General features: G+C 47.9%; 1 protein-coding gene and 1 long non-coding RNA gene across 5 annotated transcripts; one reads left to right on the top strand and one right to left on the bottom strand.

Moving 5' to 3' along the window:
• Positions 1-139: 139 nt before the first annotated feature.
• On the bottom strand, positions 140-10,134 carry LOC135298322 (serine/threonine-protein kinase PAK 3-like). Its single transcript, XM_064415890.1, has 13 exons — positions 9,822-10,134; positions 8,887-8,924; positions 8,363-8,485; positions 7,723-7,845; positions 7,323-7,503; positions 6,307-6,370; positions 4,474-4,522; positions 3,226-3,338; positions 2,585-2,702; positions 1,846-1,945; positions 1,224-1,420; positions 499-636; positions 140-350 (listed from the first exon to the last, which is right to left on the bottom strand). Exons 1-13 carry the CDS (start codon positions 10,099-10,101, stop codon positions 261-263), a joined length of 1,614 nt encoding a protein of 537 aa, XP_064271960.1. The 5' UTR covers positions 10,102-10,134; the 3' UTR covers positions 140-260.
• A 16-nt stretch (positions 10,135-10,150) lies between these two features.
• Positions 10,151-22,361, top strand: LOC135298324 (uncharacterized). 4 transcript variants are annotated; one of them, XR_010360313.1, is made up of 5 exons: positions 10,151-10,246; positions 10,761-11,060; positions 11,262-11,676; positions 12,592-12,733; positions 14,519-22,361. It is a non-coding gene; the product is annotated as an uncharacterized LOC135298324 (long non-coding RNA). The 4 variants fall into 4 exon arrangements; XR_010360314.1 differs by having other exon boundaries at positions 10,761-11,676; positions 14,519-14,650; positions 16,111-22,361; XR_010360312.1 differs by having other exon boundaries at positions 10,761-11,676.
• The last annotated feature ends 527 nt before the right edge of the window (positions 22,362-22,888 follow it).

Genomic DNA, 22,888 nt, shown 5'->3' with positions numbered 1-22,888 from the left:
AAGATCTTTGCTCACAAACAAACCGTGCCACAAACCCCATCCATGGGTCTTCCCACATAGCAGAAACACCTGACCATTCAGAAGCAAATTTAGAGCTTATTCACAGGGTGAGAACAAAAGGAAGCTTCCAACACAAAGGGTTTATTTATTTATTACAGTATTTATTCTGACTATCACTCATAACAAACTACAAACTACGAGCTATAAACTACAAACTACAAACTTCAAACAACAAACAACAACAAAGGCCTCCTCCAGGGCTAGTATCTCCTGTCGGCCATGAACTCCTGCGTGGCCATGATCAGAGGCGTCAGGGAGGAGGCTGGCTTGGCTGATGTTACAAATGGATGCTGCCCAAAGAGAAAAAGAAGCAATGAGCTTCTACTTTCCCCACAGCCTGAAGCAGGCTTTCTCTGGCTAGCAGAAAGATACAGAAAGGAGGGCATTCTGTGCACCTCTCTCTCCACATCCAGGACCTGCAGCCGCTTTGCCTGTTACCTGCAGAAGTTCCTGGGCAGACCAGCGCCTGTCCTCGTCCCTCTCCAGGCAGCAGTGCAGAAAGTCTCGCAGCCACGCCGACTGCTGCCTGGGCTTCTGCAGCTTCGGGGGGGCCCCGGTGCTTATCAGCTGTTGAACCTAGAGAAGAAGGAAATGCCACATTCTACCTGTCTCCTTCGCACCCCAAACTGCTCACACAGAGCCCATTGGACAAGCTCCACTCTGCAGTGGCACTTTACTCCCTGCCACAGGGTGGCAGATACCTTTCCTAGCCCTACTAAAACAACCCAAAGCCAGAGGCAGCCATAGCCAGTCCAGTAGGCAAAGGTTCTTGCCTTGACCACTCATTTCACTGGATGATGGAATCAGCAGCAGCTCCATCAGCTAAAGCACACTTTGCTTCTCTGAGCACTGACACAGCCTCTACAAGTGACATGGAAGACTGACTTTCATCTAACTCTTCTATTTCCAAGGATTATTCCATAAAATGCAGCTCAGCACTGCTCACTGCTCCCTTAGGCAAAGCTTCTGCCAAGCAAAAGGCATCCTGATTTTTAGGTCCTGTTCATGCACAAAAATGGCAAGGGGATGATCTGGCCAAGAAGCACGAGAGACTGTGCAGCCTGGAACCTATCATTTTCAGGTGTTGGCAAGCTTCCCAGGCAGAAGAATGGAAGCAGATTTTGTTGGGGTGACAGCAGTGTCTGAGAGCAGCTGCAGCGTACCGTGCGGGAGGTTTTCATCAGGTACGGAGGCGCTCCGTCCACCATCTCGATCCCCACGATGCCAAAGGACCAGATGTCCACTTTGGGGCCGTAGGGCTTCCTGGTGAAAATTTCTGGCGCCATCCAGTAAGTAGTCCCAACAGCTGATCTCCGTTTGTTCTGCTCGGTGGTCAGCTGAGCAGCAAGGCCAAAATCAGCTGAGGAGGAAAAACCACTCTGATCAAGCCAGCGTGAATTAGGAAAGCAAACAAAAGAAACTCCCACTGTACCAATGTCCAAGAAGGCAGTGTGGAACCCAGCTGTAAAGGGGCCATTCCTCAGGCCTGCAGCCAAGGAAATACGGAATTGGCCACTTAGCAAAAGCCCCCAGTTTCAGGCAGTGGATTTTAGTCCCCTGAAGCTATTAGACTGTAACTGCCTTGCTTGGAAAGGGACACACACAACCCAAAGCCACTCCTGGGCCCTTCTTCCCAGTAACACCTCCCTGCACCTTGTGGCTGTGTTCTGTGCTTGCAGCAGGGCAGCCTGCACTGCCACAGGCCCCACTGCAGGGAACTGGAGCCACCCAAAGGCAGCCCCACACCGCAGCCCGCCACGGCTGAGCCTGGTCAGCAACACCCACCCAACTTGACTGATCCATCCAAGCCCAGGAGAATGTTGTGGCTTTTGATATCGCGGTGGATCACTTGCTTGGAGTGCAGGAAATCCAGGCCTTGCAGGCACTGAGAGAGGAAAAAGAAACACAAGCCTAAGTGGATTTCATCCCACAAGCAGGGAAGTGGCACATCTGCAACACTGGCTTCCTGGGGGATGGTGAGCAGGACAGGCTGCTGGCAAGGGCAAGAGCCTGCTGCTCCACCACGAGAACAGCAGTGCCTTTCTAAGTGAGGGTGTGTTTGCTTCTGAAAGAGAAAGGGCAATTGTTCCTCTGGCCAGTGCCCTGCAAACACAGGCTGAAGGAGCCCTGCTGCAGTGGCTGTGCTCTCTGCAACCAGACAGCAGTGGATGCTTTTGCAAACACCACTTTGGGTGCAAGGCTCTTCTTTGAGGCTGAGCTCTGGGAGACTCCTGTGAGTATCTCTTCGTCTTTGCCCCTTGCTTCACTTTGCGCCGCCAGCGCCTTTGCCCTTACAGGGAAGGAATGCAGCACACACAGGCTCCAGGTAAATGTTTGCCTCCAGGAGAGGCAAAGACAAACACACTAGAAGAAGGGCAGGGACACTGGCAGGCACTTCAGATGCTCTTGCTACTGCCAAGGACATAAGAGAAAGGCTTGGAAGATGAAATCTCTCCTCTCCTTATCACCCATTTGGAAGGACCATCCCGACCAAGCCATGGGAAGCACAAGTGCCATCCCTTACCTCCCGAGAGACAGCTGCTATCTCTCCTTCTGCCATGCGAGTCTCCCTGATGACATCATGTAAAGAACCTCCGTCCATGTATTCCATCACCAGCCAGAGTTCCTCGTCCACCAGGTAGCTGAAAGGAGCAAACAACAGCCTGGAGATGAATGCACGCACTTACACAACCTGATGGATTCTTGTTTCTGTGTCTCTCTCAGAGGAACACAGGAGGAAGTGAGTAGTCATTCACTATGGTCTACAGGGCCTGAACTCTGAGCAGTCTAAAAGACAGCTCAGTATCCACACCAATGCAACAGGCCAAGGGAAATACAATAGACAGTGCTTTGTTAGCACTTCAGACCCATGGAAAAAATCAAACCCCAAACCCAACAAAACAATGTGGAGAGAGAACAGGAACTTGGGGGCTGTTGGCTCAGTAAGACAGGGCCAAGTCCTGTCTTTGAAAGTGCCCTTCACACTAGGTATGCCAGGAAAGATGAATGCAGCCCAAATGCAATCTCCTCCCAAGACGCTGTAGATCAGCCCAGGAACAGGAATCAACAGTTCCATCCTCTTTTGCCAGCACCCAAAGGAGTGGTTGAACCTCTGGCTTGCAGGATGAGAATGACCTTTCATGGCAGGACAGCAGAATCACTCACCTGTCTACATAGTTCACAAGGTTGGCATTCTTACTGCCACGCATGACCTGGATTTCATTCAGGCACAGCTTGCTGCTGCTCTCTTGCAGGAGACTAATTTTCTTGATGGCCACCTAAAACAACATGGAAAGCCATGAAACAAAGTCTGTGGCACAGGTCCACAAGGGGAAGATGGAGACAGTGATTATGGGATGACAGTAGCCCCAGCTGGGCTGGGCCAAACTGCCTTGTGACTGGACATCAGACCCCGTGCTTGGGCACCTCCCAGGACAGAGTGACAGATACCCTTTGACTTGTAAACACGGTCTAAGCTCTCCACATCAAAGTTCTAACAACACTCACTGTAACCACAGTCTTCCCCCAGGGCCTTCCTTTATCATTCCCATTGTCATTGACACACCTCTTGCAAGCAGGAAGCCATTTTTGTGCTGGTAAAAATGGAGTAAAACTGCTGGGAAACCTTGGGCACTTCTAGGGGGCTTGATCATTACTCCAGTAACCACTGGCATTCTCCATTGCACAACTACAAAGCAAACTCTTACAGACATGACAGGTAAAATGTTGTTTGTCCTAAAATCATCCTGAGAGTTATTCCCCCTAAGAAATACAACCCTACATATTTCACAGAAAAAATGCTGTGATGATGAAAACGTCATTAAGGACACCTCCAAAAAAGACAATCCTAGCACTTCCTCACTTCAGGAATTTGCATTTTATTCCACTAAAATACTTTACTTCATACCACTAATATTAGCAATTACTGCCTGACTGTAAAAAGAAATAAGCCATGCCTTGATCCTCTAGGGATATATCCCAGGCTCTGAGCAGGGCTTAGGCCCTTGACAGACTCCTTGCACACCTCTCTCTCTAAGCACAGATCCCAAAGGCAGCACTGCAGGTGGCTGCAGAACTACCAGCACGATTCCCATGTATTAGCTAACAGCCAGAAATGAGAATTCAGGAACGCTGCAGCCCCAAAGAGCAGTGCCATGCTCTGAGACACCACCTGGGCACTTAGACCCAGCCCTGTGTCCTCCTCTGAACGATACCGCTTGGCCTCCTTGCATCCCCTGGGGCAGCTGAGAAGGACAAAATCTGTCCCCACTGTATTTGGCAGGCAGACACTGCTCTGCACTCCATTTGCCTTTGCAGCAAAGCTCTGCTGGCGAGCCAAAGCTCAGCCACAGCTCACAGCACAGGGGAAGGCACTCGAGAGCTGCAGAAGCTGCGGCGCTGCTTGAGGCTTACCTCTTCTCCTGTGGCAGTCTCCACTGCCATGCACACAGTGCCGAAACCCCTAGAAACAAAACAGCAGTGGAGAACGAAGAAGTCCTTTAGTCCCTCCAAGTGCAAAACACTGCAGCCCAAAGGGAAAAAAGTCCTGGGGAAAACAGTAAATGGAACACGACAGATTCTTCTATGGGTCTTTTCTCCCTTTTCTCTTTCTCTAGCTGTGCATGTGTCGGATTCTTCCAGGAATTTGCCGGTTGGGTCTCCTTACACCTCTCCTTGGAGTCTGTCTGCCAAACTCAAGCAGACACAGATCCCTTCTCCAGCTTGCAAGGACAATAGTGTCCAGCCACAGCCAGAGCAGGCAAAGGCTTCCATTGCTGCACACAAATGGAGAAATCCACAAAACACAGGATCCTTAGGCAGCTGTGTTCTGGGTCCAGAGCCATTGGCAGCTGCTTCTCTTCAGTGCACCAGCCACTGGAAGGACTCTACTGTTCTGGTGACTTCTTGTACATTTGGCTTCTGTTCTGGGGTGACGTTATGATGCTTGTACCCCCAGTCACCTGTTCTGTTTATACTGGATGTTATATTCTGTGCCTCCAAGATTGGATCAGACAGTAGGTGTCAGGAGAAGAGGGAGCACAGAGTTTTGTTATCAGCTGCACTCTCCCCCGCAGTCTGCTGGAACACAGAACTCCAGTGTTGTGGTCTGGGCACAGATGGGGCCAAACACCACACTCCTTTTGCTTTTTAGTTAGTTAGTTAGTTTAGCTAGCTAAGGCAGTCTGAGTTTTCCCTTTACTGTTTTTCTTTCCCTTTTCTTGGAACCATTCGAACCTGCTCCAGACTGGGACCCGGCAAAACACCGAGAGTTCACACTTTGTAGCCCATCAGGGCCTACTCTGCAGCCTTTCCCAGCACTGGAGAATGACAACCCCCAGGAGAGACTTTCTGAACTTGCCATCTCTTCAGAGCAGGAAATGAGTTTTGTCATCCATGATTGTTCATTTTGTATGCTGGGAAGTGCTTTGCCTGTTAAACAAACAACTTCTTTCCACTTCTCTCCAAGGAAATTGTTCCCTAATCAGCTGGGGGCAGTGGCCATGTGGGTTTGCTTTCTGGAGGTTTCCTCCCAAATTAGCCCTAAACCAGGACAGCTTACCCAGAGAAAATGCTGCAAGTCAATCCCATCTACAGTCAGCAGAGCTGGCTTTCAAAGGGAGCAGCTTGGTGGATTCTTTGCAGCAAAGGCCTAAAGCCCACAGGATCCACGAGGGGTCTGCCATCAGGCAGATGATGCCTTTTCCTCTAGAGTGCATTGGCACTGGGCATTCCCCTGAAGCTTTGTCTTTTACCATCTCAGCCAGAAAAGAGAGCTGCTGCTTTCATTTCTGCTTTTGGCTTCTAGACTAGGTGGTGGTCATCCTGACCACTGAATCTTGTTTTCAGCAAAATACTGGAAAGAAATGTTACTGAGAGCTGTTCCCAGACAGCTCTCTGCTGCTAACTTGACCTTTGAGGCAATGAGGTTTCTCCTCCTTTCATTCCCATGTATTCTGTACTGTTTCGAGACACTAAAAATTATTTCTCCTACAAAAAGTCACACACTTGAGGGACAGGAGATCTGCCAGGTGCTGCTCTTTGCCGCAGACAAGACACTGCCAGCATCCCGGTGTCTCTGCTGTGCCTTTAGACCACAGATATAAATGCTGGCTAGCACTGAGAGATCACCAGGCATCATCTTAACACAGTGTCTGAACAGTTTTGGAGATTCTCACTCTGGGGAGATGTGACACCAGCAAAATGCACAGCCCCTTCCTTTGAAGAAGGAACTGTGGCTGCACTCACCCTTTGCCAATAGTTTCCACTTCTGTGTATTTAGCCTCAGGATCTCCCTCGCTCACCAGCATCTCTGTAAAAATCCCAAGGAAAGATGCTCACTTCAAAAGAGATCCCACCCTGCAGCAGGTCACAAAGGCAGCCCCACTCTCCGGGACACCGGGCCCTTTCAACTCAGTCAGTCGGGAAACAACAACACCACCGCACCAGCACCACCTCAAAAACAGCAGCAGCAAGACAAGCAGCCCTGCAGCACAGATAGCCAGCACAAAACTAATAGTCTAAACTGCAATCTAAGCACATGGAGAAATAGTCAGAGGAGACAGGGATCAGAAAACTCTAACCAAGAGAAATTATTGTTTTCTATAAACATTAAGGGCAGCAGGAAAACCAAAACCTTCCTGTTCTTGGCAATGAACACTCTGTGACATTCAACACAAGCTTTCATCCTTGCAAACATCAAAGGCATCTTGGGTTCTGGAATCAATTTTTACCATCAGCTGCCCTCTCCAGAAGAGGAAGAATATTGCAAAGTGCTTCCAGCAGAGCCCAGATCTCCAGCTTTAAGCAGGACTTTGCCTAAACAATGCCCTTCAGCCTTTCAGGAGCAGCAGCTCATGTTATAAGCTACTGTGATGGCCTTAGGAATGAGGTCCCTCAGCCTTTAGGACAGGCTGAGTGCTGGAGATGACCTTGGCCGTGCCCACAGCAGCTGGGCCCCGCAGGAGCTCCTTGAGGCCTACTCATTCGCGAGGTCACAGCCTCCTGCTCAGCCAGAAACAATCTCTGCTTGGCCTTTTGCCCACAGGGAAGCTCAGGCAAAGCCAAACCAGGCCGAGCTGCTCTCAGAGGCAGGAGCAACACCCCGCTGATCCCTCGCCACCTCAGAGCACAACAACAGGGCCTGTGTGGAGGAGGCCTCAGGACCTGGCACTCAGCTGAGCAGGAGCAGGAGGTGGGACAGCTCATGCCGACACACGCACACAAGGCACTGCTCCGGCACACAAGGATCACAAAGGACCTACTCAGCATGGCCAGGCACTTGTCCTCTGTCCTCTCTCGCTGCTGCTCTCTGCTGCCAGACGAGCTGGTCGTGCTCCAGGTGCACGAGCTGCTCGTGCTTGAGCTTCCAGCCTGGGCACTGGAGCCTTCTCCCGAGCCTTCAGCTGCAGCTCGTGCAGGTGCCAGGACAGAGGAGGTGGAGCTCTGGGACAAGAAATGAATTTGGGTCACAAATGTGCCTGGCAGAGATGCCCCTCCCATCCCATTTCAAATGCAAGCCCCTAGGAAGATGCTGCTGGCCACACCCAGGGCTCTTCACCTCTCAGCTTGTGCACCTGCTTCAACAGCTCAAGGCACAAAATCCAAAGGCTGCTTTTACATGACGGACAAAATGACACCAAAGACACCAAAGTAGGCACTTACTGGTGTTGTTTGCTCCGGCCATGGGCTGACAGCAGGGCCAGGTTCATCGGCACCTTCATCCTCTTCAGCCTCTTCCTCGGGTACAGAGGCTGCCAGAGCAGGTGCTGACGCTGCCCTTGTGCTCTGTGGACAGACAGAAGCATGAGGGACAGGAAGAACCTGTCATTCACCACATCACCTATATTCAGCTACAGGCCCTGCTGCAGCTCAGCTCTTCCTTTAGCTACTGACTTTAGCTGCTCTGTGGGGAGGGCCAGGTCCCTGCTGGGGACAGTGCCTCCTCATATCCTGCAAGCTTGTGAACTGCATCTTTGCACTGCTCTCCTCACAGGGGACAGGGAGCCTGCACAGCCACTGGCCACCAAGGACCTCACTTGTACCCCAGGAGCATCCAAAGACATCCTAATGCTACCTCTTGTCTCTTGCTAAGACAAATTCACAGCCCCTTTCAGAACAGTAGGAAGCTGGTGCATAAACAATCCAAGTTCCACTCCCCTTTTCCAGGCCCCACTGACTGGGGGAAGGGCTGGAAAGATTCCGGCCCCCAGCATCTTCAGCCAGGCATGGGAGGTGCTGTCTGATCAGCAACTTGCAGCTATGTTTTGCTCCAGCCACAGCACTACCCAGAGCTGCCACTTACTGATGCTGGATGCTCAGGCCCTGCAGTGGCAGCAGGCGCAGTTTGGGGAGCATCTTCCTCCCCTCTGGCCTCTTCTGCAGGAAGACACGCAGCCAGAGGATCCTCCGAGGTTGGTGTTGGGCTCTGCAGACAGACAGCAGCATGAGGGACAAGTGACCTTCTTTATATTCAGCTCTAGACCCAGATGCACTAAGGAGAAATCATCTGCAGTGAAATGGGATTCTAAGTTGTTCCCACTGAAGTGAAAAGGCACAATTAGATGGGACTGCACTCTCTTGTGCAGGGGAAATTCCGTCATGGCTTAAATCACAAAGCAACCCCACTTCCAGCTGCTTAAAAGCTCTGAAAAGGAATTGGAGAAAACAGCCTGGGCTCCTCCTGCTGCTGCTGCTCTTGCTGCAAAGAGCCTGGACTGTAGTTTCATTCATCCAACCAGGCTGGCACTGGACTGCAACACGCCCAGCTCACAGCTTGCTCCACAATTGTCAAATGCTACCAAGGCCAGAGGCTCCTTTCCCACTCACCCAAAGACCAGATTTTCTCCAGGCACGGGTGATGTGACCTGCAACACACAAGAGGAAAACAACCAGATGCTGTAAGAAAACTGCCTGTGCTGGGCAAGCCCACAAAAAGTCAACCCAAAGACAGAGCATTCTGCTTTCACTACATCATTCCAGCTGCAACCCCTGTGCCACACAGCAAGCAAGGCAACTGCACAAAATACTTCCTTGTCCTCCGTGGCCACTCAACCCATAGAAACTTGAGACTCAGAAAGGCCCGGTGGTTCTGTAACAATCATTGCTTCTGCCCCACCCCACCCAGCAGGAGCTACAGCTCCTCCCTTTCCTGTCCTTCAGTTTTCTCAAGAGATTGCATGCAGCAATTGCTATGAGCTCACTGGAAACCTTTCCCCAGAAAAGCTTCACCCAAGTGCCCCTTAGCCAGGGTGGCAGTTCTATGGTGACACAGCACGGGAACAGCTCCAGGGTTCGGGAGCATACAAGAACTCCTCTGAAAGGTCTGTCTCAGAGGCCTTTTCCAAGCTGATTCTGTGACTTCATCACAGAACAAATGGCTCTTTTAGTGTGCAGGAAGTGTCAAGGTCCACAGGCACATGCTGGGATGAGGGAATATAGACAAGAAGACTTGAACTGAGGGACTTTCCCTTAGTCCTGGAGAGCAGTGCACAGCTTTTACAAGGACTCCTGACAAGCTCTCCCACTCTTCCTATCTTGGAAGTTGTCTTCCTTGAGCCAGCAAACTGAGGAGACTCTAAACTCCATAGCCACAGGCTGTGCCATGGGAGGAGTGGAATCCCTGCAGGCCACATTACAAATGCTGCCCACTCCCCACTGGCTAGAGACACCCCTCTCTTAGCTGGAGCTGTTGACAGCGGCTTTACCCAACCAAAGGCCTCTTTGTGGCATTTTGGTTTCCATATGCTGCAACATCTACTTACGTGCCAGGTGGGTGAGAAAGTACCCAGAATAAGCCACGGAAAAAGCCGTGCAAACTGCAGCACATACTCCCTCCATGGCTTGAGCAGCGCTGCTCAAGTCTGCACCAGACAACGCCTGTGGGAAAAAACAAAAATATTCCGAGTCCTGCTGGCAGAGACCTCGTCGATCAGCAGGTTCGCCTTCAGTGAGCGTGCCACAGAGCTGCTCTGCACACTCAGCCCTTCCGGGCCTCGGCACAGCAACTTTGCCTTGACAACGCCGGGATGTGGCCGCTGACATCACAATAGCAGCACCCTAGGCTGGATTGTGAATTCATGCATAGAACCAGACCTGCTCTACACCTAATGCCAAAAAAGCCTGCAAAGTTCTCCTCTGCTACAAAGCAACACACAAAGCCCTCCTAGCCCATCACTTGTTGCTCAAGGCATGTAAGAGTAGAAACACACTTAGCCCCTAGAGCCCACACTGAGAAGCTGAGCACTGAGAATGGACCAGGATGTGAGGAACCACATTAGTGATCTTTGGCCACTATTTCTGCTGAGCAAAAACCAGAAGGCTTGTTCCTTTGTTCTAGAAATCAGAAAACAAGGAGAAGCACTGCTTTAATTACATTTAGAGGTTTCTCCTAGGTACAGAGACATGGTCATGGATCTTTCTGTACTATTTATTCAAAACATTTTACATCATAGCCATGGGTGTGATTTCAGCAGGGAAATGCCATGACAGCAAATGCAAGGAGGATCGTTCTGTCTGACTCACTCTAGCAGGGAGGCCTTGGGACCAAAGCACCACCACCATTTTTCCCCCCATTTTTCTCCTTCCACAATATTAGTCAGGAGGCGGGGCTGAGATGGGTGGCATGGAAGTGGCAGCTCTGACACGCAGCTGAAACCATCAGGGCCAGTGTGGCATGTGGGACTGTTTTTCTGCTCCAGCAGAACAAGGCAAGCCAGAGTGGTGACACCGATCCCAAGTGAGTCCAGCCAAGCCAAGTGGAGCCCAGCAGGGTGGTAGGAAGAGGCAGCAAAGTGGCAGATCCCATTCCCACACACATGCCCAGCGTGGCAGACTGATGGCAGGGGCAGTGCCAAACAGAGCTCTGCAGGGACAGAGAGACACCCATCACCATCGCCACTGCCACCATCCCTGCTGCAGAGAGGGAGCAGGAAACTGCCACTGCAGGTGCACAGCTGCTCCAGGCAGCACCAGCAGTTCCCATCTACCATCAGAACCATTCTGTAAGCCCTTGCCATCCTGTCTTTGTTCCAGGGGCCTCATGTGACACTTCACCTTTGTTGCTTAAGCCATTACCCCTTTTGCACAATTTTCTTCTTATTGTTGTGCACTGCTTTTTATTTCCTCACTACATTGTAACTCTAATAGTTTTAACCTCTCATTTATTGTTTTCTCCATTGTCCCTTTCCATTGTCATGGAGAAGGGGAGAGAGGAGAGGCTTTACAAGGACTACCTCAAGAAGAGGACATAGAATGATGGAGGGAAGGCCTTAGAAAGAATAAACAACCCTCATGCTGCTGCTTTTGGAAGGAATAAATGTCCAAGTTACTTAATATCCAGACACAAATCTGTGGAGTCTTGACAGCCAAGAAGCACAGGAATCTGGACACCTTGTTGTGAGAGACTAGAGGAGATTGCTGGCTCAACACTTTTCAGGGGCTTGTATGTGGGGAAGGGGGCAGATCAAGCCTTGCTCTGGTGAGGCGATGCCCCACTCGGCATGCCCCACACCCCCAGGCCTGTATCCCAGCCCAGCAGCGGCCACTGATCCCTGGCACACCAGAGGCAATGCTCCACACCTGTGTCTGGAGCCCCTAACCCAGCTCCTAAATGGCCAGGTGAGTGGGAGCCCCATGTGGGGGAGGGCCCCAGGAGAGCCAAAGGCTATTTGCCTCGGGATATGTGGCCACCACATGTCTTGACCCTACCTCTTCTTGGAATTTCTATCAGCTGAACACCACTGGAACCTGCAGTGATAGCTGTGTTGGTTCCTTTCTGTCATTCTCTTTCTCTTTCTTCTCCCTTTTTCCTGCTCTCAGATTTTTGAGTAATTTAAAATCTTAACAGCCTTAATGATCTAAATCTAACTCAATTAACACATTTTGTTAGGTTGATATGTTATGAATAGAAAATTGTAATTTTTTTCAAGTTTCAGAGTTAAAAAAAAACCAAGCCAGACCGAGTCAGCCTCCTTTGGTTTCCTGCTGAAGAAAAGCTTTTCAAATACCTGTTAATGGCAGGTGATTAACTGATTGTTTCCCTGATGCTGGCCGCATGCCAAGAAGATACCAAGGGAAACCCTCCAGGGTAAAGAGATGGGCAGTGACACCAGAGACAGCATGCAAATAAGAAACGCAGTGCACCCTGGATTGTTACAGTTTTACAGTTTTTATAAGAAAAACCCCTAAAATCACGAGCCAACAAGTGACTTAAAGTGACGTCTAAAGATGGGAGCATTGTCCCGTACCTGCTTGTATCTTTTTATTTCTCACCCTAACCTGAAAAGAAACTGATTAAAGAGACCCCCCGGGTTTCTAAACCAACAAACCAAGGACTCAACGACTCTCCCGTGAGGACAGAGTCCCCAGTTCTGTCTGCAGACCAGCGGACAAAACTGCATCATCCTCCTCCTTCGTGCCACGCCTGGGAGCAACGGCGGCGAGGGCGCAACCCGTCGATTTCTCCCCACCTGAGCTGATTCTTCTTAATAAAGGCATTAAAAAGGAGAAAGATCTCCTGCCCATTTATTTCAGCTTGGGGGACTCGTCTGGGATAGCCACGCCTGAAGAGGACACCAGGACTGGGACGGCCGCCCACCCTGGACCTGCAGGACAGCTGGCTATCGGGACCAGAGAAGATCGGCTTGGGACAGTGACACGGAGCAGCGCCGGATAGGTGAGAATATCCGGCGGCGGGAGAGGGAGGCGAGTGAGTGTGTGTGACTGAGACGAGGGCCGGCAGCTCGGCCCCTTGAAGCGAGTGAGGACCCCTCAGTACCGCGGTTCCGCACCCCCGCGAGGGGGCCGGCCGGGAACAGGGGGAAGCGAGTGGAATTGGTGATTGAGGCGCCTCCAAAGGGGTAAAGAGGACCCCCCTCCGGGCGTGCGGAGGAAATAGCTGTGTGAGTGGCACGCACCCCAAAGGCCCTGATACAGGACCCCCCTCCGGGCGTGCGGAGGAAATAGCTGTGTGAGTGGCACGCACCCCACAGGACCCCCCCTCCGGGCGTGCGGAGGAAATAGCTGTGTGAGTGGCACGCACCCCAAAGGCTCTGATACAGGTCCTAACGAAGGAAGTTAGGATTTAGGATATCAGGCAGTTTGGCTCTGACAAAAGAAGTCAGGCACCCCTCAGAAGCCAGGGTTTCGAGGTTTGACTGTTTGAGCCTTGGCAAGGGAAGGCCAAGGTCTCTCTAAGTCCTGACGAAGGAGGTCAGGCGAACCTCAGAGGTCAAGACCTCGAGGATGTTTTTTTGTATTTTAGTTGTTTGTTGAGTCTTAGCAAGGGAAGGCGAAGGTCTCAACAAAGTCCTGACGAAAAGGGTCAGTGAAATTGGAGTTTTGGCAGGAGGTCGAGACTTCTTAAATAAGATATATTTCCTTTAGAGAAAAAAGACATCTTTGTTATTTGTTTAGAGGCAGAAGAATATGGGAGGGTGTGGTAGTAAGAAAAGTGGCCAAAGATTGAAGAATATACCTCCCCACAGTCCCCTAGGTGAACTATTAGAGAAATGGGACTTTATAGAAAGCACAGAAGGATTAGATAAAGTTAAAATGATTCATTACTGTTCAGAAGTGTGGCCAGAATTAGAAGTGCAAGGAGGATGGCCATGGTGCGGGACGAAAGACAAGTGGATGTGTCAACAGCTGAGTAATTATCTGACGGCCCGAGAAAATACTGATGCTGAACAATTATTATATGTAGCTTGTTGGTTAAATGCTATAAAGAATGAAGGAGTGCAAATTTGTAAAGTGCAGAGCAAGAAAGAAGGGAATGAAAGAGGAGATGCTAGAATTAAGGAAATTAGTAAAAGGTGGGACCCCCTAGACTACTTGCCTCCTGATGCCCCTCCACCTTATAACCCTCTCCTTCGAGCACCTCAAATAGCAGATCCAGTTCTTCTCCCAGCAGCCATGGGGGCCATTCCCTCACCACCCCCTTCGACTCCTTCAGCTGCTTCTGCACCACCACTAATACCGACTACACCTGCTGCATGCTCCACCCCTTCTCCAGCTCCACCTAATATGCACCCAAGCTCTTCCCCCCCTCCTACTGCAGTCCCTCCACCTCCTCCTAACTGGGACACAAATTCCTCCTTATCTAATAACCCCTTATCACCAGGTACAGCCGTTAGCCTACAGCAAGTCCAAGCTAATGCTAATACCCCTCAAGTGAACAATCTTGTGTCTGAAGATGGGCCATACTGTAGTACCCGATCCAAGACCTCCAAGGCAGAGAAACTTTTTCCCCTTAGAGAAGTTCCTATGGGAGGAGTAGCAGGAGGTGTTGGTTTTGTAAATGCTCCTCTAACTGCTTCTGAGGTGAGAGGATTCAAGAAGGAGTTAGGGAATCTAGTTGAAGACCCCGTGGGCATTGCTAACCAAGTGGATCAGTTTTTAGGTCCAAATTTCTACACTTGGGGGGAGATGAATTCCATTCTAAATATATTATTTTCCCCAGAAGAGTCCCGAATGATTAGGGCCGCAAGCATAAGAATTTGGGAAAAAGACAACCGTCCAGGGCCCCAAGTGCCATCAGGAGAAGAAAAATTGCCACTAGTGGATCCCAATTGGAATCCTAACCAGGAGGAAGGTAGGAAGGCCATGATGGAGTACAGGTCCTTGATAATTCGAGGAATAAGAGAATCAATTCCCAAAGGAACCAATACAAAACTAGCATTTGAGGGTATACAGGAGAAAGATGAAACTCCTGCCACTTGGCTTAATCGCCTGAGGCGGAACTTTCAATTGTACTCCAAAACAGACCTGGACACCAGCGAAGGTGAAATGCTACTAAAAGTCCATTTTGTTACTAAATCTTGGCCTGATATACAGAGAAAACTGGAAAAGATTGAGGATTGGCAAGGAAAAGATATTAATGAGTTATTGAGGGAAGCATTGAAAGTGTATTTAAGGAGAGAAGAAGAAAAAGTAAAGGCCAAAGCTAAGATCATGGTTGCTATAGCCAGAGAAAGTGTAGGAGCAAACAACCCTTTCCTACACAACAAGGCCACAAAAGAGTGGGGGGGTCCACCACCAGGAGCAGGCAAGAATATGCCAGTACTGTCAGGGGCAGGAGGCATGGAGAGGCCTTGAGTCCCTTTGAGTGAAAGCTGCTGCTATTACTGTGGAGCAACTGGACCCCCCCTCCCCAAGACTGTTTAGCCTAAAGTTGTGAAACCTTTGCTAGCTGATCAAGATAGCAAAGGAAGCAGCTTTAAGACCAGAAGATCTAGTAAAAGTGGTTTTTTTAAGCAGAAACCACACCCGAGTAGGGAAAAAGAAAGGAGAACTCATATTCTGTGAAATTTAAAGTTACATCAAAGGATATGGGGGAGTGGTTAATACCTGACGGACAGGTGTTTCTAAACAAAGCACTTGCTAAGATGGTGCTAACAAAACTGCAGAAATACCCACTGGGGAGTCCAAGGACTATGTGATTATTTCCTAAGAAATAACCTGTGCATAAGCGTATATGACCTAGCAAAAACAATTATAAAAGAGTGTTTAACTTGTCAAAAAGTGAACCAGAATGGAATGGTAAATACCATAGACTCAGACCGAGGTCCACATTTTGTGGCCCAAACATTGCAAAATATAATTGAAGTTTTAGGAATAAAATGGAGATTGCATACTCTGTAGCACCCCCAGAGTTCTGGGAGGGTGGAACGAATGAACAAAATTCTCAAAAATGTATTGACTAAATTGATCGAAGAAACAAAAATGAATTGGCTAAAGTGTTTACCCCTAGCGCTCTTGCGCATCAAAACAAGACCCCGGTCTGATATAGGGATTTCACCTTATAAAATGATTTTTGGACTGTCATTCTTGTTAACACCCTATAGCACAGGAGACTACCTGGAAGGAGAAGAAGCTACAAGGAAATATTTAGAAGTAATTGGAAGAACCCTAGAAGGACTTAGAAAAAGAGAATACCTCCCCCAAACCTCCCCTCTGGATACAAAAGCACACGACATCAACCCAGGAGATTGGGTTTTAATAAAATCCTGGAATTATAGACCATTAATGCCTAAATTTGAAGGCCCCTTTCAGGTACTCCTCATCGCTAATTCGGCCGTGCGAACCAGAGCAAAAGGTTGGACTCACATTACGAGAATTAAAGGACCAGTCCCACCCCCGAGCATTGGACAAGATTCTTCAGTGTCTGGTATTGGACCAGATTCCACACCACCCTCACACCCTAACTCGGGACAGGATTCAACCACATCGGAAGTTAATTCAGCTGAGTATACTATTATAAAAGGACCAAATGACTTAAAATTGACATTCAAAAAGACTGATGAACTGCATAAGAAAAAAGTTTAGAATCATAACATGTCTTGAAGTGTTTTAAGAAATTTGTAAAAGTTAAAAATTGTTAATAAGTAATTCTGGTTAAGTCGTCCCAACTTGGTACCAAAGACCCCAGGTTAATCTTCTCCAGAGTGCTCCCCTAGGAAGGACCAAATTAGCAGGGACAGATCAAGAGAGGTTTAACCAGAGGAGCAAGAGACTCTAAAGAACTTGGAGACTTCTTCTCAGTAAAATCCTCAAGAGGCAAGGCCGGGTGGGCAGGCTGTGCAAGATGACCCATACCAGACTCTTGGGAAGGGTAGTAACGCTGGCTCTGATTGCTGGTGGTGCTCTGGAGAGCCCAGGAGAGCTGTGCAATGAGTACTACCAACCTTTCTATGAGAAAGAAGTAAGCTCCTTGCTGAGAGTCCACAACAATTGTGTTAACCTCTCCCAATTGATCTTTTATCAAGAAAATAAGAAAATATATTGGATGGCCTGGAACACTGCCACCTTTAGGCAGCCACTCCTGGGAGAGCACCCTGTAGGAGAAACCTGGTGGTGCTTTGAACATGATGCTACTGAAGCAAACCTGGTAAATCTGGTAAAAGGAAAAAGTATTTCTAAATATTGGGAGGGCACGACAAAAATTAATATCTTTCAGGAAACCCCTAAACACTAGTTTTGGGTCAATGGTACCACAACATCCACTGAATTGCCAAGAGGCTGGTCTAGTGGTGGCATCATTAGAATTATAAAACAAACTGTCTTTATAATACACAAAGAATCTGGATCAAGTTTAAGAGTTCCTATATATGAGGATTTGAGAAAAACAAAACTGAAGAAACAATATATGTTAAACAAAATCTTGAAACTACAATCAGAATTAGAAGTAATATCTAATCAGACCGCATTGGCTCTTAATCATATTAATGACCAACTCAACCAAACCAAAACAGTAGTTTATCAAATCAAATTAATTGTAGCAGTCATTAGAAACACTTTAAACGAAATAAAAAACCTAGCATATTTAAGAAATCAAAAGACTCTTACACTTGATTCTAGTTGGTGGGATAATCTATGGATTTTCAAAAAAAGTTGGAAAACTATAACCTTCACTGTGGGTACACTTGTTAGTCTGTTCTTATTTCCATGTTTAACAAAAATAGTGACATCTGCTGTACAGAATAACCTAAAGATCTCTAAAGGAATTAACCTGAAAAAACCAAAAAAGGTAATGAAGTTTAGTAAATATGATCACCCTAGTGCTGAAGAAATGTATTATCAATACAAAAAATATAGGAAATTCTATGTTAATGAGCCAAAAATTATAAGTTGATGCAAGCTTAAGCTTGATCAAAGAAAAATAGGGGGGAACTGTTATGAATAGAAAATTGTAATTTTTTTCAAGTTTCAGAGTTAAAAAAAACCAAGCCAGACCGAGTCAGCCTCCTTTGGTTTCGCTGCCGAAGGAAAGCTTTTCAAATACCTGTTAATGGCAGGTGATTAACTGATTGTTTCCCTGATGCTGGCCGCATGCCAAGAAGATACCAAGGGAAACCCTCCAGGGTAAAGAGATGGGCAGTGACACCAGAGACAGCATGCAAATAAGAAACGCAGTGCACCCTGGATTGTTACAGTTTTACAGTTTTTATAAGAAAAACCCCTAAAATCACGAGCCAACAAGTGACTTAAAGTGACGTCTAAAGATGGGAGCATTGTCCCGTACCTGCTTGTATCTTTTTATTTCTCACCCTAACCTGAAAAGAAACTGATTAAAGAGACCCCCCGGGTTTCTAAACCAACAAACCAAGGACTCAACGACTCTCCCATGAGGACAGAGTCCCCAGTTCTGTCTGCAGACCAGCGGACAAAACTGCATCATCCTCCTCCTTCGTGCCACGCCTGGGAGCAACGGCGGCGAGGGCGCAACCCGTCGATTTCTCCCCACCTGAGCTGATTCTTCTTAATAAAGGCATTAAAAAGGAGAAAGATCTCCTGCCCATTTATTTCAGCTAGGGCTAAGTTAATGCTTTATAGAATATTCTCTGTTATGTTTAATTTTTTTACCTTTCAAGTTCTCTGATTTTTGAAAGTTGACAGTGAAGTTTTTTTGTTGTTCCAATCTCTTGAGAACATCTCGTCAGTATTTTTCCTGCTTTTCTATCTCAAGAGTTCAGGAACAAGTTTAAGTCGTTTTACAGTATCCCACAGAGCAACATTTTTGGGGCCTTACATTTTAATTGGCGCAGCAAGCAGGGTACTCTTGAGGTGATATGGGCCTTTTATACAGCTGTAAGTGCTCGTGACATAATAAAGGAGAAATAAATGTTCAGTCAAAGCTGCTATTTTCTGGCAGGAAAGTAATGGACTTGCACCCAGAAACTGATCTGAACTGCTCTCCACTGACACACTTGCTAAAAGCTTATATAGAAAGCTTGTCCAGCCCTTAAGAGAGATGGGGACGGAGAGAAACTAGCACCATCCACAGTTTCTTCTGGAGAAAACATGAACTTTGTTAGAAGAAAATTAAAAACTCCCAGTAAAGGACCATGCCTGGTATCCATATGCATGGAGGTTTGACTCAGAGCTCTATGGTGCCCATCAGCTGGAAAAGGAACTGCATCAGCTGCAAATTGCTGAGCCTGAAACAATAGCCAGCCTTAGGCCAGAGTAGGAATTGAATGCCAGGATGAAGCCAGCCCCCAAACCATGACAAACCAGTGAAACACGCTCTTCCAAAGCCAAAGAGCTTTAGAGTTGCAATTTAACACTGCTGGGGAAGGCCTGGAAGCAGTGTTTTCCAGACTCCAGGAACTCCAGGCCTCCCTGACTGCAAGGTCAGCCCCACAGCCCTTGGGAGGGCTTTAGTGCCTCAAAGTCCAACCCCGCCCCTCACCCTAAACTCTGCCCACCCCTATAAAATACAGAGGCAGGATGCCCCGAAGATGATGTCACCTTCCTCTGCTCCCTGGAGGAGAGGTTCGGCTCTGCAAAGCCAATCTTCTTCCCTCCTCATCCCAAGCCCTGCTCACTGATAAAGAAGGAATTCGCTTATCAGGATGTAGTGTCTGGCAGCGATACCTCATTCTGCAACAGAAGTGGTTGAACTACACAGGAAAATAAGCAATGATCGCAAAGAAAGGGAAATGGAGAATGTTTTGTGAATTGGATTTGGGGGAATGAAATAGAACTTTTGGAGAAGGAAGCACATGGTGAAAATCCCTGGTCTTTTGCCTGGGGAACAACCTGTGATGTGACAAGTTTGGACCCCTTGCAGGGGAGAGAACCCCAAGCAACGCATGAGAAACAGCTGATGCCCGTTGACCTTCTTCTGTGTTATTGTAAGTTATTTCAATATTTAGGGATCAAACTCAGAAAACAAGATCTCAGCACCACCTCCAAAAAGTTATGGTTGTTGGGAGAGGGTGGTGGATTGAAATATCTGCTCTCTGGAGGCTCTCTGGAAAGAAAATGGGGATTAAATGGGGATTCGGTTTCCCTGGATTCTTAATGAAGCTTTGCAAACTGCTCCTGCCCTGCCTCCTTCTGGCAGCCCTGGCTATTGAGCCTTCTCTGCCACCAAAGGCTGGAAGCCGAAATGCTGCTGCTAGAGCATAACCCTCAGGAGAAAATGCTTTTATCATCGTGCAAGTTTGTTGTTTTGGTCTCACTAATAAGCCTGAATGTTCAAGAATGTCCTCACTAGTCAGGAGACTGGGTGTACATCCAGACCTGGAAAGGAGAGCCACTTAACCAGAAGTGGAAAGGACTTTTGATCCCATGGCTGTGAGATTTACAGCTGGACACTCCTAAATTATGTGATTAAAGTTAGCTCTGGACACATGGAATTCTATTGGACAGTCCAGTAAATGTAACTCTGCTGCAGATAAAGCTGCAATGGAACATTTCTAAAGTGAAAAACATTAAATGTTTTCTCTTTCTGCCCATTTCCAGAGCAGTGTCCCTGGTATGGCAGCATGGCTGTTTGTTCCTGAATTAGTCAACCATCCTAGCAGGACCATGTACCTAATGACTACAATAGCAAGTATGGCCTTGAGTGCCAGAGGGGTAAGAGACCAAGAAAGAAAAGAGAGCCATGTCTGTAGGAGTGTGCACCCTAATGGCAGAGTGGCAAAACTAGCCTTTGTCCCCCAGAAAAGGAAAGAAGGCCAGAAGTTTCTCTCAAGGATTAGGTGAAAAGCCACCTCATGGGACCTCAGGGACTTCACCAAATACTTGAGGACATCTAATTGGATAGAAGCCAAAAAGTCCCGCTTGATCCATCAGGGAGGAAAAGAAGAGAAGAGAAGAGCTAAGTGCTTTTGTGAGGTGTTTTTACCAGGAGCGGACTGCTTCACCTGGCTCGAGTTTTTCTCTTTGTTATTATACCTTTTATTAAACCTTTTTGTTTCTAACACTGCAGCAGAAGTCATCCTGCTAATTTTATGCCCCCAGAGTAATAGATAAGCTGTCCTTGGGTGTATTATATTTCTTTTGAGGGCTTATGAGACCAGGCTAAGAAAAAGAAACATAATAGAGCAGAGCTGGGCAGCAGCTGGGGGTACTACAGTGCACTCACAGCCACCTGCCAACGCAGCTAGCCAAAACTAAAACAAGCACAACCAAAAACCCAAACACTACAGGTGCTTGGCCTAATAGCCTGGTTACTAATAACATAAGAAAACAACTATTAAAGATGACACCTGGGACACCAGCTGGCCAGAGCCAATTCCCAGCTATCTCATAACTTGCCTTTCTGTGCAAACACAGAGGTTTCAGTTGCCCACCTTTCAGAGAGAGGAGCCTGCCAGACCAGGTTGAACATTCAGCAATGTCTACTTGAATGATCTCAAGCTTTCAATCCAAGCCCAAGCTTATGAAGTGTGATTCTTCCTTTAATTTCCTAGATTCAAAACTGATTCTTCAGATCTACGCATGAGACAGTTCTCCAGATCTACTGAGGACATGGAATGGTTTGGAAAGCAAACTAAGGAACAAGGCAAAAAACCAAATTTTATAGGGCCAGGGAGAAAATGCTAAGAGGAAAAAGAGCAATTGTGTTTTTATTCCATCCTTATTAGCTATAACTTGCAATTGCTGTGGGGTAGTTAAGAGTTTATTCAGGTTGACAACTTGAGTCAAAAGTTTATTTCATTCCTGAAGCTGCAGACTTGAAATGCTTCAAGTTCTTACATCCCAGGGGAATCCTGTATGCAAAATACTTGAAAACACATTTTTTATCAGAAAGAAAAAGAGATTTAAGCATTGTTGCAAGTGTTTTATATATTCATAGAAATATCAAACTACTAGGTTAATTCCTGAGACTATTTTTATCTTTTGCTCTTGTGCTTATTGTTCTCTTATTCCATATTCTCTTACTACTTGTAACCCACACTAATCCTATCTCACTGCATGCAATAATAAAGCAAAGAATTACCTAAGGGATGAAAAGAACACATTCCTCACTATCTTGCATAAGGATGAAAACGGAACATTTCAAAGACTTCAACAACTCATTTCTCTGAATAGGAGCAAAGAAATAAAAGGCAGCAAGCTTTAAACACTCCACAAATTCTAGCAGAAGTAAGCAGCTCACAAAGGGCACTAAGGCAGGGAGACATGTGGACACGTGCACACCATCACCTCATCTGACAAAAATGAACCTGTTTCACAGCACCAGGCAGTTCATAGAGCCAAACTCCTTCCCCAGCCCCATGGGAAAGCAGTGTCAAGGCACAGGAACCGGGAAGTGTCCCAGGGTGCGGAGATAATGCTGCCAGCATTTGAGCCAGCAGCACTGGCTCAGACACACTGAAGTTCAGCTGTTGCTGTGCAGCAGTTTCTTCACACTGCTAAGTTTCATGGGGCTGGCTGTATTTTTCACAACAGCCACTTCAGTACAGGACGGGTGTAGTGAAAAGCACCGCAAGCTCCTTTGCCCTCGGTGGATGTTTGCCATGGAAGAGCATACTCAAGCTGGCTCTTCTAAAACCCAGGGTCCTTGCTCCCTTCAGTGTGCTCAGCACGACCTTCAACTCCATGATGCTGTGCAACTGGAGCAGCAGGGACCTCTGCAGCTTGAGCTGCCCTTGTTCCTCTCTGCCCGTGCACAGACGACGGCGTGGAAGAGGATGGCAGCAGGGCCCTGCGTGTCCCTGGGCTCAGGATTTGCGCTGCTTCAGCTCCACAGACAGAGCCACGAGTCATGTGAAAAAGCCAAAGTGTTTATTAAGGGAAGGCAAAGTGAAGGTGTGAACTGTGAGAGAAAAAAGGGGATGGGCAGGGCCTGGGGGCTAGAGGGAGGGAACTACCAACAGGAAGGGAGAAGGGAGGAGCTCCTGAAGCTTGCCACAGGCTCGGCTGTGACCAGCAAGAGCTGCTGGGCCTGCAGCTTCAGCTGGTCCCCTCTGCTCTGCAGTTAGTCCCATCATCAGTGGGAAGTGGGGGTGGCCAAAAGACACTGGTTCTTCCCATCCTGCAGGCGCAGTTCGGCAGATCTTGCGTCGAATGTCAGCTGGATAAATTGCTTTATGAA

Source organism: Passer domesticus, chromosome 4 (assembly GCF_036417665.1).
Source record: "Passer domesticus isolate bPasDom1 chromosome 4, bPasDom1.hap1, whole genome shotgun sequence".
Lineage (NCBI taxonomy): Eukaryota > Metazoa > Chordata > Aves > Passeriformes > Passeridae > Passer > Passer domesticus.
The sequence above is the reverse complement of the archived record's forward strand: the minus strand, read 5'-3'. Positions and strand labels throughout refer to the sequence as shown.